Here is a 16,646-nt window from a genome sequence, read left to right as displayed (position 1 = left end):
CAGTACTGCTCTTGAGAGCAATTAAAAAGGGACACATTATTCCAGCTATTGCTGACAGCTCCCTCAAGCAAATCAGAGAAAGGAGGACAAAGTTAGCCAGACAAAAAGAGAGAGAGAAAGGGAATGTATAAAAAAGGACAGCGAGGAAGAAGAGACAATGAAGAAACAACTGAATTTATAAATTAAAGACTAATTCAGCTGAGTTTAATTCAAAAGCAAGAAATGATTCTAGTTTTTTCTGGTTCCATAAAATCTTTACCCCCTTTGATTCTCCAGTATGAGTAAAAGCCCATCTCACTCAATTAATGAAACAAAATATTTAATCATTGGGAAGAAAAAAGAGCTCATTGGCAGAAACCACCTTGAGAGTGGGCTTCTGTCTGTTTAGCCTACCTTGGGTTTTATCTCTAGATGGCATCTCTTTCCAATAAACCATGCCCATTTTCAGAAGCTGTTGTGAAAATTTAGCTCTATTCCTCCAGACACTCCTTGTCTAACTTCCCGTCTTGGAAGCAAGGAAGCCTGCTTGCATGGAAGCATTTTTACAGGTGCAAAACACAAACCCGACCTCACAGAATAGTTTGAGACCATCTAGACACGATGGCTAGCAAGATTTTGCATTTCTCAGGTTTTCTCTTAATGTCCTCCTGATGTGATGGGACTATCACTGTTACCAAGTACGAGTAGACCCCTAGGTGGCTGCTAAGGCTGATCCTTCAACCACAAGTTCTACTACAGCAAGGAGAGATGTTTCTAGGTACAGCAGGAGGCTGCTGACCATGACTAGAAGCCAGTCTCTCCTTCCTCCTGTGCCTATTCTCTTCTTCATCCTATTGGCAGGCAAATTCAAAATGCAGGAGGCCATTGCGTACGAGTTTTCTCCATTTTGAGAAATCCTGAGCGAGTGTCTCCCAAGTGCAATGTCAATGTTGCACTTCTTTTAAGTTATCCTTTAGCAAGTTCTTATAATGCTTCTGTAGTTCTCCCATATTACAGTATCCTTCTTTCCACTGAGACAATAGGGCCTGGCATCCGAACGTGACCAGTCCAGTGAAATTGCTGATGGATGATCATTGCCTCAATACTGATGGTCTTTGCCTCTTCCAGAACACCGATGTTAGTGCATCTATCTTCCCACTTGATCTTCAAGATCTTGTGGAGCCAGTGTTGCTAGTACCTCTCAAGGATTTGTAAGTGATGTTTGTAGGTTGTCCAGGTTTCAGACTCATACAATAGTGTTGGTAGAATGACGGTTCGGTGCCCGTTCAAATGGTGTGATCTTCAAAAACCCTGTGCTGGAAACAAGCAAAGGCTGCACTGGGACAGCTCAGATGATGTTGGACTTCTACATCAATATCTGCCTTGGATGAAAGATAACTTCCAAAGTAGAGAAAATGATTGACATTCTCCAGTGCCTCTCCCTTAATTCTAATAGATGGGGCGTATGGTACCTCGTTTGGCGAGGGCTGGTCCAATGGTCCTAACACCAGTCATTAATGGTTATTTTATACATTGCAAGCACCCTGCGCCCCAGGAAGGATGGGGCCCCATTGTGCTAGGTGCTGTACATAACTCTATGAAAACCTACTCTCTGTTTTGGAGGGTTTACAGTCTAAGCGGGGTTCCTGCCCCAGTCAGGGCTTATTCTCATGCATGTCCAGGCTTTGGTGCTGTGCTTAGTTCTGTACCTGGCCCTGCCACGCACCTTGCTCCTGCTCCCTGCTTCAGCCAAAGCCCCGCCCACACCTGTGCGCGCCTCCCCTCCCCCGCGGAATGGTTTCTCCCAGGGCTGGGCCACTCCGCGCAGTGGAGCTACCTCAGAGGCGCGAGGCGGAGAGCGCGCGCTCGCAGCCCCGCCCCTGAAGAGGCGTGGCCTTCAGCACCCGGCCCCGCCCCTCCACGACATCCCTAGCCCCGGCGGCCATTTTGTCTCAGTGTCGCTCCTGCCCAGCGCAGCGGTGGTTGTGGTTCCCCTCGCTCAGTCCCTCAGCGCCCCGACCCGTGTCAGAGCCGGTCCGAAGGGCGGCTCCGTAGATGGCCAGCTTTCCCCCGAGTGTCAACGAGAAGCTCATCGGTGAGGGGGGGCTTGGAATGGATCGCAGTGTGGCCACGAGGGGGGTGCAGCGTGTTGGGGGCCCTGGCGGGAAGGGGGAGGGGGTGGGCGTGGGGGCTCTGGTGGGGGTGGGGGGATGTGAGCATGGGGGGGGGGGCTCTGGTGGGGGTGGGGGGATGTGAGCATGGGGGGGGGCTCTGGTGGGGGTGGGGGGATGTGAGCATGGGGGGGGCTCTGGTGGGGGTGGGGGGATGTGAGCATGGGGGGGGCTCTGGTGGGGGTGGGGGGAGTGTGAGCATGGGGGGGCTCTGGTGGGGGTGGGGGGAGTGTGAGCATGGGGGGGGCTCTGGCGGGGGTGGGGGGAGTGTGAGCATGGGGGGGGCTCTGGCGGGGGTGGGGGGATGTGAGCATGGGGGGGGCTCTGGCGGGGGCGGGGGGATGTGAGCATGGGGGGGCTCTGGCGGGGGCGGGGGGATGTGAGCATGGGGGGGCTCTGGCGGGGGCGGGGGGATGTGAGCATGGGGGGGCTCTGGCGGGGGCGGGGGGATGTGAGCATGGGGGGGCTCTGGCGGGGGCGGGGGGAGTGTGAGCATGGGGGGGTTCTGGCGGGGGGCGGGGGGGGTGTGAGCATGGGGGGGTTCTGGCGGGGGCGGGGGGGGTGTGAGCATGGGGGGGTTCTGGCGGGGGCGGGGGGAGTGTGAGCATGGGGGGGTTCTGGCGGGGGGGGGGGAGTGTGAGCATGGGGGGGTTCTGGTGGGGGTGGGGGAATATGGGTTCTGGGGTTGGGAGAGTGGGAGTATGGGGGGTTCTGGTGGGGGTTGGGAGTGGGGGTATGGGGGCTTTGGTGGGGGGCATGGAGGTGGGGGTAGGGGGGTTCTGGGGTTGGGGGGCATGGGGAGCTGGTACTCTCACTGGAAGTGGAGAAGAATCTCTGGCGAGGTGTGGGCAGTGCAGTGCAGGGTTGGGGAGTGTGGGGTTGGGCTCTCCCTGTATACTAGTTGGAGGAAATGTTGGGTGGTGAGAGGGGGCTTCTGGGAGTCTGAGAGTGGATGGAGAGATTGAGATGTGGGGTACCAAGAAGGAACCCAGGCAGTGGTGGCTATTGATATAGTATAAAGGTACTAAAAGCTTCCAGCTATGTGGCTGCAAAAAATTAAAGCTATAAGCTTTGTTAGAATCTGCATTGTGGTCGTTTTGGGGATGATCCAGCTAGTGCCAAGTTGGTCATAGGTTTTGGCCACATTAAGAAGCGTCTAGAGATGCCTGAGGGGGGAGGGAGACCTTGTTGGCTTCCATGGAAGGGAAGGAAGATGGGGGGAGCTGCACGTAGCTGCAGAGCAGTTTTTTCAGACCATGAATGTCAACGCCTCCATTTAATTTGATGCAACAATCTAGATTGGCAGAATTTTGTTCTTGCCTTTTCAGTTTTGAAATAAGAGATGACTGCTGATTTGAAATAGAAATACAGCTTAAATAAAAAATGGATTGTCTGACAATTGTTCTTTTTGTTAAAGCGATTGTATTTCAGTCACTTGGTTTAAAAATAGCTGAATGTATATGATAGTGTACATTTTATGTGAATTTTTTTTGGGGGGGGAATTTGTATTTTAATTTTGGTAATACAAAAAAATCCTGACAATGAAGGCATAGCAAAGCATTTCTAATGAGAAAAAAATCATAATATATATAATCTTTGCTTTAGCTATTTACTTTGTACTGGTGTTTTTAAGAGTCTCTTTTAAAGCCACAAAACATTGTATGAATACGTATTTTTCACTGTTCCATCCTTTTTTGGGAATGGTTAATAGCTGCCATTGCATATGTTGGGCTTTTCGTGTACTCACAGAGCCACCTCCCTCCATTAGATGAATACAGACAGCACGTGCAACCTGCCTGGGGCTGGTATTCATCATGAAGGGCAGGGCTGCTGCACAATTCCTTCCATTCATATTAGGGAGGCATAAGCTGGAAGGCAGTTTACAATGCTCCTATTTCAGTATAAACCCGCAATAAAATTTGCATGTTCATTAAACATTTTTATAATTTCATACCAGCAATGTGTGATATTTTTGTACATGTCCCTTTCAAATTTGTAAAGGACTTGATGAAAAGCATTATTCTGGCCTCTTACGTCTATTGCCTCCTGTAATGAGGATAATAAAACTGCCTCTGTGTTTAAATTGGAGGGACAAGATATTCAGTGTTTGAGTCCAGTAAATAAGAATAAAAATATTTATTAATTTGATTGCCTGGTGCTATTCTGCTATGGTCTTTAGAATTGGAATTTTTGGTGGTACTTTTCCATTTGCCTGGCAATACGTTGTGTTTTGTCACACATTACTAATGTAAAAGACTTTGCACACATTTCATTTTAAATTAAAAATTTCACTATGTCACTTTTCTGGTCAGCTCTACTGAAATACTTGCTTGAATTGCAAAGTGGCAAATCTTGGTGCTATCTGTAAGACTGGAGGCTAAGGTAATTTAAATAATAGCATGAATGTGATTTCAGATGGGTTCTTATTACTTCAGGGTGTGGTTTTCCTATTGGTTAAGTAAGTACTTTTCTGCTGTTTAATGACCTGAAATTTTTGCAGTCACTACTCAGGAAGGCTTGAAATGAATGTATAGTGTGTCAACCATTTTTTCTAGCCAAAAAATAATGAAAAAATACTTTAATATGCCTGACTTAAAAAAAATAGCTTTAGAAATATCAGCAGTGTTCGTTATAAGTTTAAAATATGCTGAATTTCTTGTTCACATTTTAAATGAAATTTCCTTTTTTTTTTATAGCAAGATCACGTCCTATAGGAGAACTCTTAGCCCCAACATCTCCTTTTGATAAGAAGTGTGGACGTGAAAACTGGACTGTTGCTTTTGCACCTGATGGATCTTACTTTGCTTGGTCACAAGGACATCGCATAGTAAAGCTTGTTCCCTGGACTCAGTGCTTTAAGAACTTGTAAGATTAAACATTGTGCTGTTTGCTATCAAATTCAGTTTCTCCTATTTCTTCCTTTTGTAAAAGAATATGAGGTGACCTGCAAAAGAAAAAAAAACAGGCTGGTGTGCTGGTTTTGCTTCTTTTAAGATGTATAAATGAGAAATTGGATAATTTGGGTTTTTAATCTATAAATTGTTTGTATTCCTTTTATATAAGGAGGAGACAGGGCACTAGTGAGAACACAAGTAAAAGACAGACTTGTGCATTGAGAGAGGAAGTGAACTTAAATTTTTGCTTAACTTCCTGAAACACAGAGGGAAGCTGTTTTATGAGATTCAGATAGCCTACCTCTTCAGTTGAGAACTAGGGGAAGCTCCCACTTCAGTTCTTTGGGTCTCCAACAAAATCAGGGAGCATGACCATATATTCTTGACATGGCTAAACTTAAAAAACAAGCAGAATATTCTCGCCATTTTTTCAGCACATAAAATAAAACCTGTGGCACAGTTTTGTTTCATTTGTAGGTCATTCTTTTTGACAAAGATATCTATATTCCCCAATATAGCAAATATATTTTCTCTGTATTGTGCTCATTTTATTAATTCTTTTATGTAGGTATCAATGTCTGTAGGGTGTTTCTAATTAAATGTGGTGTTTTGAATGGTATATTGGTAAGTTGTAAGAGAACAGAAAGGATCCCTCTCTATTCCAATCTTTATTTTAACAAATTAAAATACTTAACTCTAATATAAATTCAGATTCTCACTAAATTTTTCAGTTTAAGTATAGCATGTAAAAGCTAACTACTCTTTATAGAGGCAGAATTCAGCAACTAAAATGTATTGCTATAATGGAAAAGGTTTTAGGATGTGGCAAACTCTCTTTACAACTGTGAAACAAGGGACTGTTATTTTGAAATCCTAAGTGACGATACTTTAGATAGGTGCATTGTGGCTGTTCATAGATTTTTTGAAATAAAATACTCTATTCCTGATGTTTATAGAGTAAAACTTATTGCTTCTAAAATGCTGACTTGTTTTACAGTTTGTTACATGGCACAAAGAATGTTGCAAATTCAGTCAATTCAAGACTTTCAAGACAAAACAGTGACAGTGGCCAAAAAAATAAGCCTTGTGAGCATATAATTGACTGTGGTGATATAGTCTGGAGTCTTGCTTTTGGGTCTTCAGTGCCTGAAAAACAGAGTCGCTGTGTGAATATAGAATGGCATCGATTCAAATTTGGACAAGATCAGCTTCTGCTTGCAACTGGCTTAAACAATGGGCGCATCAAAATATGGGATGCATACACAGGTACAGGAGTGTGTTCAAAATGTTTGTCTTGTCATTGTCAATTAGTGCCGCACTGCAGCTAGATCATCTACTAAAATAGCTAGAGTCTATCTGTGTATTAGTTTATGAATGCCAATTTGAAAGCTAGTTAAAATGAACGAACGAATTTAGGTCTAAAAATAGAAGGAACCTGTGCAACTACAATTATACTGAAGAAATGCTGTTGAAAGGGAAAATGCTTCATTTGTGCTTCTTCATTGTCTCTGGGCTAAACTGGCAGATGGCATACCAAATCATTGTTTTGTTACTGCTTTATCTCGCCTGTTAATGCACCTTAGAACTTGGGTGTGGCAGAGAACTGGGGAATATAGGGAAGAAATACTGGTTTAGGCCTCTGTCCATAGAAGTGTGTAAGTAGGTACTTGATATGGGACTACTAATTTGAATTTTTAGGGTTTGGGGTTTTTTAATGCAAAACTAAGCATTCCAGGTAGGAAAAGGGTTCCCTTTTGTACTTCATTTATGGGGAAGGTTTTTTAAAGATAATTATTGTGTCCCCTCTCCCCCCGCTTAAAATAGGTAATATTGATGAGATTAAAACAGGCTGATAGTTGTAACCTTTGAATTTACAAAAGGAGGAGGTCCTCCAGTCTAACTTGTAATTACCATCATATTGGGCAAAACGGTGCTTTAATCTAAAGTTAAAAGGTAATTCACTTAGATTAGGTATCCGAGAACTAATCTTGTTAGTGCATGTAGATTTTAGAAGTGTAGTTTTTCAAGACCTAGCCAAAGTTGAAAGATTAAATACATCTTATCGCTATGAAGTATGTATACAAGATAAATTTCTTTGCATATTTTAGATATATCTGTGTTCTAGCCAGTCTCCAAAATAGGCAGAGAGGAAGGAATTTTATTTTTGATTTATTTCTGGGTGTTTGATTTGAGTAAAAACTGCTAATGCACTTTTTCTCTTAATCGGAATCATTCTTGTGCAACAGGAAAACTCCTCCTTAACCTGATGGATCATACTGAAGTGGTCAGAGATTTAACGTTTGCCCCAGATGGCAGTCTCATATTAGTGTCTGCATCAAGAGATAAAACACTAAGAGTGTGGGACCTGAAAGATGATGGTATGCTTCTGTTTGATATGGGTTTTTTTGTTTTGGGTTGTTGTTTTTTTGTTTGTTTTTGAAGTTCACTTGTTGGGCGAGCATATAGCAATCTGCAGTCGTCAGCAGCAATATCCATGTACATGTTCAATGATTAAACCTTTATTAAGTAAGGATGTTAAGAGGTGGATAATTGACTAATCATGTAGTCGATACAATTTGTGTCAACTACATGATTAGTCGATAAAGGAAGGCACTCAGAAGTAGCTACCCTCGCTGCGGTTCTGTAGTTTAAATGTTGAAGGAGACAGGCATGCAGGCAGCCTGGCTCCTACAACATTTAAATTAAAGAGGCGCAATGGGGGTAGGTCCTGCACCAGTGTGAGCCAAGACTGTTGTGATTCTTCATTTTAAATGTAGTAAGAGCTGGGCCACAGTGGCACCGCAGAGACAGTGCTGGGGGAATCAGCTTTTTAAGCACTGTTTCCTATTCCTCCATCCTTGCTGCCCCTGTATCAGTCAGCAACGGGGCGGAAGGGGGAGGAAGTAGTCATCTTTACTCCCCAGTAAGCTTAGGCTTATCGAGCACAGGGTGTCCTGGTATACATCTGTTCTGTACTAAAGTCGTTGACGCTTGTAGGAACTTATAAGTCCTCCCATTTCCCGCTCTTAAGTCACTCAAAAAAATCCCCAATTTGTGTAAATGGAAGTCAGTTGCAGGAAAAAAATTCGCTGCTTTAAGTTGTTTCACTATAAGTCCAAGTTTTTTGGACTGTCGACTACTCTCCTGCATCCCTATTATTGATCTCAGCCAGCTGGTAATAGCCATTTAATATTTATCCATATATGTCGACCAGTGGTCCCCCACCTTTTGGGGCTGCTGGGGGGCGGGGCCACTCACTCACTGGACACCCAGGGGCGGGGCCACCCATATGCTGCATGCCTGGTGCCGGCGCCACTCCTGTGCCGCGCGCCCAGAGGTGGAGCTGCCCCTGCGCTGTGCGCCCAAGGGGCCGGTGCCGCTCCCATGCGCCGCGCGCCCAGGGGGCCGGGACACCCATACACCATGCTTCCGGGGCTGGCGCCAGCCCTTATCAGTCAGCAGGCGCACAGAAATGCCATGGTGCCCACGGGCACCACGTTGGGGACCACTGATGTAGACTGTATCTACTCCTCAGTAAGGTGTGTCCGTGAGGTTCAGTAGCCAGTTACCATAATATGTGTGTTGACCCTGCTGGTTAAGATAGAATTCTGAGGCTATTTCAATATGGCAAGTGACTTTTATACAGTCAGCATCTCTTTAAAACAAAATAGTGTAGCACAATAATACAATATTTTTCAGAAAACAGCTTATTGAAAGGATAAATACAATTGGATTTGGAATTGATTGTTCATGGGGATTACTAGTCTGGAACTATTCTCCTAGTTATGCCACTTTTTCATTCGCAGGAAATATGATGAAAGTATTAAGAGGGCACCAGAATTGGGTGTATGGCTGTGCTTTTTCTCCAGACTCTTCCATTCTTTGTTCAGTTGGAGCCAGTAAAGCAGTATGTATCAGAGTTTCTTGTTCATATGTTTATTATTGAATTGTGTGTATAATCATTTTAAATCTAAGTAACAAATAAAGCTTGTGCTCGGTGTCATGAACTTCTAATTTTTATGATGCAAGAAGTTGCATGAAATAAATTGAAGTAAACTACCTAAGATGCCTTCATACGCTGATTAGTGAACGGAGAACTTGCACTGCTTTTAGTTGAAGAAACTTTAAGCATCCTTTGAAGTAGCTTGCACATCTGCATCTGTTCATAAAATAAAAATAAAGAAAGTAAAATGTAGTGTTAAGAATGGAATATCTAGTCTACTGTTTTAATCAAATTGTCTTGCTGTTGATTTTATCCTTTCTATTTCCCGCTCAATTAAAAGGACTTTTCAAAGTCTGAGCTGGTCATGGTCTCCTCTGCTGAATAAAAATGTTTCCACATATTCTCAAATACAACTAGCACTCGTATATCTAAAACATCTAGAATGAAGAACAGCATATTGGTTCTGTTTCCATCTGTATTCTAATGTCCTGCTAGAGAACTGAAAGCAGTGCAGGTAAAGCACGTTTTATGATAAACTGCTCTTCTTGGCACTGTAAAACTATTAGTGTAAAATAAAGGAAAGGGAAAAGACTAGTGTATAGTTTCTATGACTAGTATACTAAAGTTAATTGATTAGCAAAACCATAATTAACATGAACATTGAAGACTAATTACTAGGATAATTGTTAGAATGCGTTTTATATTTTTAAAAAAGTTTGGTAAATTATCAGTTCAGATTCAATAGAGAACAGTCTAGTTCTTTAAAATAGAACAGATGTGGATGTATTCATTGATATTTTTAGGCTGTGTGTTTTCCATAAGCTTCTTGCTTTCCCTGTCACAGGTGGTGGCAGCAATATTGGTGTGATTGAGGGTAAGCTGGCACCACTCACAAAGGCGCACAATGGTGTTAGCTGGGCAGAAAGAGTGGCATCTCTGGCTACCAGGCTGGGGGCGAACTTTACCATAGGACGAAGTAACCTTGCGTTCGACTGCAAGGTGTACTGTACGTACGCAGGTGCTGGTTGATGTCCACTTTCTGCTTTTTTTCTTTCTTTTCTTTTTTTTTAATTTTCACAGCAGTGAAACCCATTGACTCCTAAAACTTAAATTTTATTTTCCAGTTTTATGAAATATTGGGGTCTTATTAGTGAAACTGGTCAGCACGATACTTGTAACTAACTGACTTGAAAAATGGTTTCATTTAGTAATTATGTGAGGCACTAATACCATTTTCTTTGGTTAAATTTGTTTGCATTTAGACATTGTTAGAATTTAATCTGTAGTAAAATTGTACTGGGGAGGTGGAAAAGACCTAAAGAGCACTTACAGGGACAGATTTAATATAGTTATGTACCCATAAATTGTTAGCCTATTTTCTGTAACATTACATTAAAACATCATAGATCCTTCATTAAGATAGTCTGCACAGTCATCAGTGCAGTTTTCCATAGTAAACTACATGTAAAATCCTCCCAAGTTAGTATTATACTCATACTTTACCAATTTCTGTAGTAATTTTCCAGCTGCTTATACATTTTACAATACTCATGTTTTGTTGATATAATTAAGCTTAAGATGCATAAATTTTTTTAAATAATATGGTTACACTTCTTTGTTATGTTGCCAAAGACATTTCTTTTGGCTGTGAAAATTCTCTTTGCTTGCAGTATCTGTTTCTCTTCCTAGGCTGACGTTGGTGATCCAAGCGTATTGTAAACAAGTGATCTTAAACTCAAAGGGGATGCCACTGGAGTAACAATATGTTAACCTTACTTTTTCTGTCTGTATATTTCTTAAAATTTTGGTAATTTCTGAAAAGTGGGGAATGTAGTGCTTAACCCTATTTATTTCTGTGTATTTTAATAAAATAGTTTTATAATACATGGATTTCAGTAAAACTACATGATTAAATTGCATTGCCTTTCTTATATTTTGGCTTATTTTGTAAATAACATTAACAAACTCAAGTTAGAATTTGCATGTCTGCTTTAATTTTTAAAAAAACTGATTTTAATCTGAGTATGACACGAGCATATTTTTAATTGTAATTTATAATGCTTGATTTAATATAGTCCTAAGTAAAACTAGCAGACAATTAAGAAATGTAAATGCAGCATTGTGTATCTGAGCAAAAGCTATAACATTAGCTTTTCTAATTTCAGGTTTTTCTTTGGGATATGGATAAATACACCATGATTCGGAAACTAGAAGGCCATCACAACGATGTTGTAGCTTGTGAGTTTTCCCCTGATGGAGCTTTACTGGCTACTGCATCTTATGATACTCGAGTTTATGTCTGGGATCCCCATATTGGAGTTATTCTAATGGAATTTGGGTAAGCAGAGTATTTAAATATCCCCTCTTGGAATTTACAATAAGATCTGTAACATTATACTGCTGGAGAAGTGGTGACCACTTGTTTCAGTTCGCATTTAGAAGGAAAAATTTTTTTGGGGAAGTTTATCAGATGAGACAAAAATGTCATGCCCGTTGTTACAGCTGTCGCAACCAGCACTTCCTAAAGAGTTTAATTATTTTTCAAGGTGGTGTTGTTTCATTCATCACATCTGCAATAATAAATAGCTTTATCAATCACAGAATATAATTAGATTACAAGCACCCCATATCCATTACTCTGTCTTGTTTTTTATAACGTACTTCTATAGACATCCTTCATGAGTTGAGAAGAGTCTTCCTGGGCACCTGGACTCATACTGGACTGAGAGGAACAGGGAATAATTAGAGTCCAAAACTTGATTAAGTTCCTTAGCATTGGTTACACACTCAGTTCAGTTTAAGAACAAGTATTGAGACTTTGCAGTCCAGACACACTTTGGCTAATATATCACGGACTCTGGGAGTATTCAGTATACAAAGAATTGTGATTTTTAACATACACAAATCATAACAGGTTAATATTTATTAACAGAATTGCTAAAATGGTTCAAGAGCTTATAAAAATCTTAAGGTATACCTAGTAATTGCACAGTAATTAGAAGAAGAATGCAAGGGACTGAACTAGATCATGTCTTGACGTCCCTTCCTCTCCTACAGTTTGATAATTCTGACTTGGTGGGCAGGACTAATAGTAGGGAAACAACAGTTTTGGACAGAGGGAAGTACCAAATTGAGACCAAGCACTAAGATTTTATTTCCTGGGAGAAAACTGCTCTATGTTGTAACAGTGGGGCTGCACCTTCTGCTCATTGTGCTCACCAACTCCCTTGTCACAAGGGGTAGGCATCCCCGGCTCTCCCCACAGTCACCAGGGAGGCCCAGGCTGTGGTGGTGTCAGCCTGGGCCCCTTCCCCATCTCCTCCCTGCCAGCCTGGTACTTTCTCTCCCCCACCCACCACGTGGTGACCGCTGGAACTTCAGCCAGCCGCTGTGCAGTAGCTGAGGGGTCTGGGGTGTACCTCAGTCACGAACCCCACCCCCACGTGGATCCCCTGATCAGCTGTTTTTAAAATGGCAGCCACTCTTCATGTGGCAGCTTCTGGAGCTTCAGCCAGCTGCTGTGTGGTGGCTCAGGGCACTGAGGTGTACCGCGTTCCCCCCTCCCACCATTGGCCTCACTGCCGTTCGCCCACGCGGTCCTCCCCCTCTCCCATCCTTTCCCCACAAGCCCAGCAGCAGTTTACCTTCAAGGTGCAAGGAAGGTGAGTGCTGCTGTTGAGGAGTCAGAGCCATATTTAGATCTCTAGCCTTGCAAGCCATAGGTTGCCGACCCCATTATGGAGTTAGCAGGAGGGGGAGGGGCTCAGGGATGCAGAGTGAGGTGGTGATGTCACTCTCGTGCAGGAAAAACTTTTTTAAAGGTATAGTAATATTATTAAATTCCCCTGTCTTTATAATATGGGAGATTGTTTTGAGATGAACACTTAGCTCAAACCTCAGTTCTGTCAAAGCACTTTCTTTGCAAATGAAAATGTGTAATGCAGGACTTTGGTGCTTTAAAATCTGCTAGTGATGGTCTTGAGTATATATCTAACATTGTGATGCCTAGAACTGTGCAGCAGTATCTCTTAACTCGTACTTTGGAGACAAATGTTTTGAAGAAATTCTCATGAGGTTTAGCATTGACTGGCTAACAAACTTCTACCTAGTTTTCACTGGTTATGCTGTTAACTGAGCCTCTCTGCCTACAGGCATCTGTTTCCCGCTCCTACTCCAATATTTGCTGGGGGAGCAAATGACAGATGGGTGAGATCTGTTTCTTTTAGTCATGATGGACTGCATATTGCAAGCCTTGCTGATGATAAGTAAGTATGAGAACAAGAGTTGTCATTTGTGGTGTTCCCAGTAATTAAAAATTCCTTGTAATGCACACAACTTTTTTTAAATTGAGAACTGGCTAACTGCTTGTGGCAATGCCATGCTTTCTGAATGATGGTCTATATTATAAAACTCCCTCCCATAGTCATATAAAATAAACAAGACATGGAGTACAGATTAGATGACTTAAATAGCATTGCAAATATACAACAGCTGAAAAATAGTGGAGAAAAAAGGTACTTTATGTAACTTGATTTCAATAAACAATTGAAATAGCGTGCATCTGTATTTGTATTTTTCAAGAAAAAGGTGAGTGTGGTTACTTGGATCATCCTGTCTTACTTTTGTGGCTTGGTATATGATTTTCGTAATGGAAAAAAAAAGAGGCATCCTGTGGCATGTTAAGATGAATCTGATGAAGTGGTTTTTATCCATGGAAGCTTATGCCCAACTAAAATCTGTTCGTCTTTAAAGTGCCACAGGGCTCCTTGTAGTTTATCAATTTAAAATCTTCTACTTTAAAAATATAGGAAAATCATCCTATTACCTTGTTTTAGTAGCTTGCTAAGCTGAGTACTGAGAACTCATGGTGGAAATAACATCTGCTAAAGTTTTTAGACTGAGTCTACGCTTCCAGATCATCAGTTAAAAGATTTTTAGGCTGCAGAAACTCATAGCCACTTGCATTATATTTCTATAGAATTGGTATCTGTGTGATGCACAAATAATAGAACTATATAACTAAAGATACTAGTTCTCAAATGCAGTGGACTGAAACATCTGACTATCAGCGGTTTTCAGTTGTCAGTTCATGGATCCCTGTGAGTCTGCAGACTGTTGATTTCCAAAGGAGTCCACACCTTCATTTAATAACTCTTGTAGAGATCTGCAAATGAAAGGTTGAAATCCATTGGACTGCATGACTGCTGGTGAAGACAGTGCATTATAAATATTTGTTAGGTTAGCACTTCATAAATTATGAATTGCATTCAGAATTTGGTACTCTACTTTTTAACAGCTTATGTTTTCCTTCCAGAATGGTGAGGTTCTGGAGTATTGAAGAAGATTATCCTGTGCAAGTTGCACCTTTGAGCAATGGGCTTTGCTGTGCCTTTTCTACTGATGGCAGTGTTCTAGCTGCTGGGCAAGTATATAGCTAATAAATAATGCTTAACACTTAACGCGCTATTATTATGCATTCTCAAAGTACCCTGCAGATGTTAACTAACAGTTCTAGCTTCCTCATTTCTAAATGCATTGTTACTTTTGATTGTTCGCAGGAGGGATCTATGATTATTCAAGCAGCCTCTAGTTTAACAAGTGTAGTTTCACTTCATTTCTTTTTAGTATTTAAGAAACGATCAAGCAGGGCACAAATGTGGGCTCGATGCATACACATTACAGTAGCATAAGTGCGAGTGCTGTAGAAGCCTTTTAGCCATCTGGGGAGAATTCTCCTTGTGGAGCCAATGATTTAGGCAGCCCTGCATACGCCCCATGAATTCCCTAGGATAGTACACTGCTATTTATAGCCTGAGCAACACCATAGCTTGAGTGAGGTCTGCTGGGTGCTTTTTTAGCCCCAGCCCAAAATCCTGAGAGCAGTGTGCAATGTCAACTATGCTATTTACCATTAGAGTTAGGGAACAAGTACAGATAGTCCCCAACTTAGGCCTTGGTCGTAACTCAATCTGTTCGTAAGTCAGACTTGGTTCATTTAAATGTGTCTGCGCTGTTCGTAAGCATGGATCGTGCGTTTGAAGCTCAGGGACTGGCTGTAATGTGCTTAATGGGAGGTTGGTTGTAAGTATAAGTCGATGCGGTTGTAACTTTTGTAGTTTAGAGAGAGGATTTTGCCGGCCTTTCGCTAGCTATTGAATTGTAAGGGTATGCAATTCTGATGATAGCTCTGTGAAATAAATTGACTTTTATATGTTTGTGTGCAGAACACATGATGGAAGCGTGTTCTTCTGGGCAACTCCAAAGCATGTGTCTAGTCTTCAACACTTGTGTCGCATGGCTATAAGAAGAGTGATGCCTACTAGCCAAGTCAGGAATTTGCCTGTCCCTTCCAAAGTGGTGGAGTTTCTTTCCTACCAGATTTAAATCCCTTGCATGTGACCAGTCTGCTCAAACTGGTAAAAGTACAGTTTTAAAGAAACCTCAAGCTTTACGAGCCTTCGAGCTTCAAACTCTACACATGTTCAAGATCTATTTAAATTTGATACATCTAAAAAATTTGTTCTGCATTGACATTGGTGTTTTTAATATTATTTATCGAAAAATACAATAGAAGTATTTCTGAAGTTCTCAAGACAATTTTTTTAAAATTTAACTGTGAAAACATGTACATATGTAGATGTAAGCAGCTGTGTTATCAGTGGACCTTTTAATATTTTTTTTGATCTAGTGTATATCGTGTATATATTGCTTCTGTAGAGACATCAGATGTACCAGTGCTGTAAAGCAGAAGGATAGCTATTATTCTGGGACACTGAGTTGGACAAATATTGATTTAAAGAAGCTTAACTGCTTTAAACGTATGTACATTAGTTGGGGATCAGGACACTGATCCGCAGATGCGAAATTGTTAGCTAATTTTGTGGGGAGGTACCGCTTAGTTTTTGTTAGCTAATTTTGTTGGGAGGTACCGCTTAGTTTTCATTAGTGCTGATGTGTGGTTATGGGAAATAGGTTGAGTTGAAAGATGGAGTAGATAGAATGCAAGTCCTGGAACATCACTTCAGTTAGCAAACATGTTTATCTTTTAAAGCAGGCCTTAATTTTTGCAGCAACAAAAAGGATAGATTTAAATGGTAGGTGGTGGTGAAGAAAAAAATCCTTAAAATTCTGAAATCTAACTACTGTATTGTTGCCTGGCGTATTATCTGAAACATATGATGTTTACAGACTTCGATTGTTCTATGACCCTGTAATATCTCTTGAGGGGGTGATACTGGTTAACTGCCAAAGATAAGCAAAATGTTTGCTTCTGCCTTCTGTTATTTATCTGTACCTGCAGATACAAAGAATGTATGCATTGCATAAAATGCTTAATTATATATATTTTTTGTTCTTTTTATTAAAGACTTATACAAAAACTTTACTTTTCTGAAGCCACAATGTCTCTGTTTATGTGCAGTGAGGTGTTAAGAAAATAATTAAGTAGCTTTAGTGAAAATCTACTATTTTGTGATAATACTCTAAACCCTGAAGGGCATAGTATAGTGCATCTAATGAAGGGGAGGGTTGATAGTGTTAAACCACACATTAGTATAACCAAGAATCTCAAAGGCACTCCTCATATAGCCATGGCCTTACACAGGCACAGAGAAATTGTTTGTCTAGGTACTTAAGAAGAAAAGTTTTACATGTGTATAT

The 16,646-nt window shown here is 41.4% G+C and overlaps 1 protein-coding gene across 1 annotated transcript; it reads left to right on the top strand.

Annotated features, from left to right (window-relative positions):
* Nucleotides 1–1,915: 1,915 nt before the first annotated feature.
* On the top strand, nucleotides 1,916–16,371 carry WSB1 (WD repeat and SOCS box containing 1). The gene is made up of 9 exons (XM_006138591.5): nucleotides 1,916–2,074; nucleotides 4,847–5,015; nucleotides 6,042–6,310; nucleotides 7,291–7,422; nucleotides 8,851–8,951; nucleotides 11,153–11,325; nucleotides 13,139–13,252; nucleotides 14,302–14,409; nucleotides 15,212–16,371. Exons 1-9 carry the CDS (start codon nucleotides 2,035–2,037, stop codon nucleotides 15,369–15,371), a joined length of 1,266 nt encoding a protein of 421 aa, XP_006138653.2. The 5' UTR covers nucleotides 1,916–2,034; the 3' UTR covers nucleotides 15,372–16,371.
* Nucleotides 16,372–16,646: the final 275 nt, after the last annotated feature.

This window comes from Pelodiscus sinensis, chromosome 21 (assembly GCF_052426305.1).
Source record: "Pelodiscus sinensis isolate ZL-2025 chromosome 21, ASM5242630v1, whole genome shotgun sequence".
Lineage (NCBI taxonomy): Eukaryota > Metazoa > Chordata > Testudines > Trionychidae > Pelodiscus > Pelodiscus sinensis.
The sequence above is the reverse complement of the archived record's forward strand: the minus strand, read 5'-3'. Positions and strand labels throughout refer to the sequence as shown.

Bases quoted from the DNA above. Each gene is read 5' to 3' on its own strand.
- WSB1 (XM_006138591.5), top strand. From the start codon at position 2,035: ATGGCCAGCTTTCCCCCGAGTGTCAACGAGAAGCTCATCG. The intron at 5,016-6,041 runs GTAAGATTAAAC...CTTGTTTTACAG, and splicing joins ACTCAGTGCTTTAAGAACTT to TTTGTTACATGGCACAAAGA. The intron at 7,423-8,850 runs GTATGCTTCTGT...TTTCATTCGCAG, and splicing joins GTGGGACCTGAAAGATGATG to GAAATATGATGAAAGTATTA.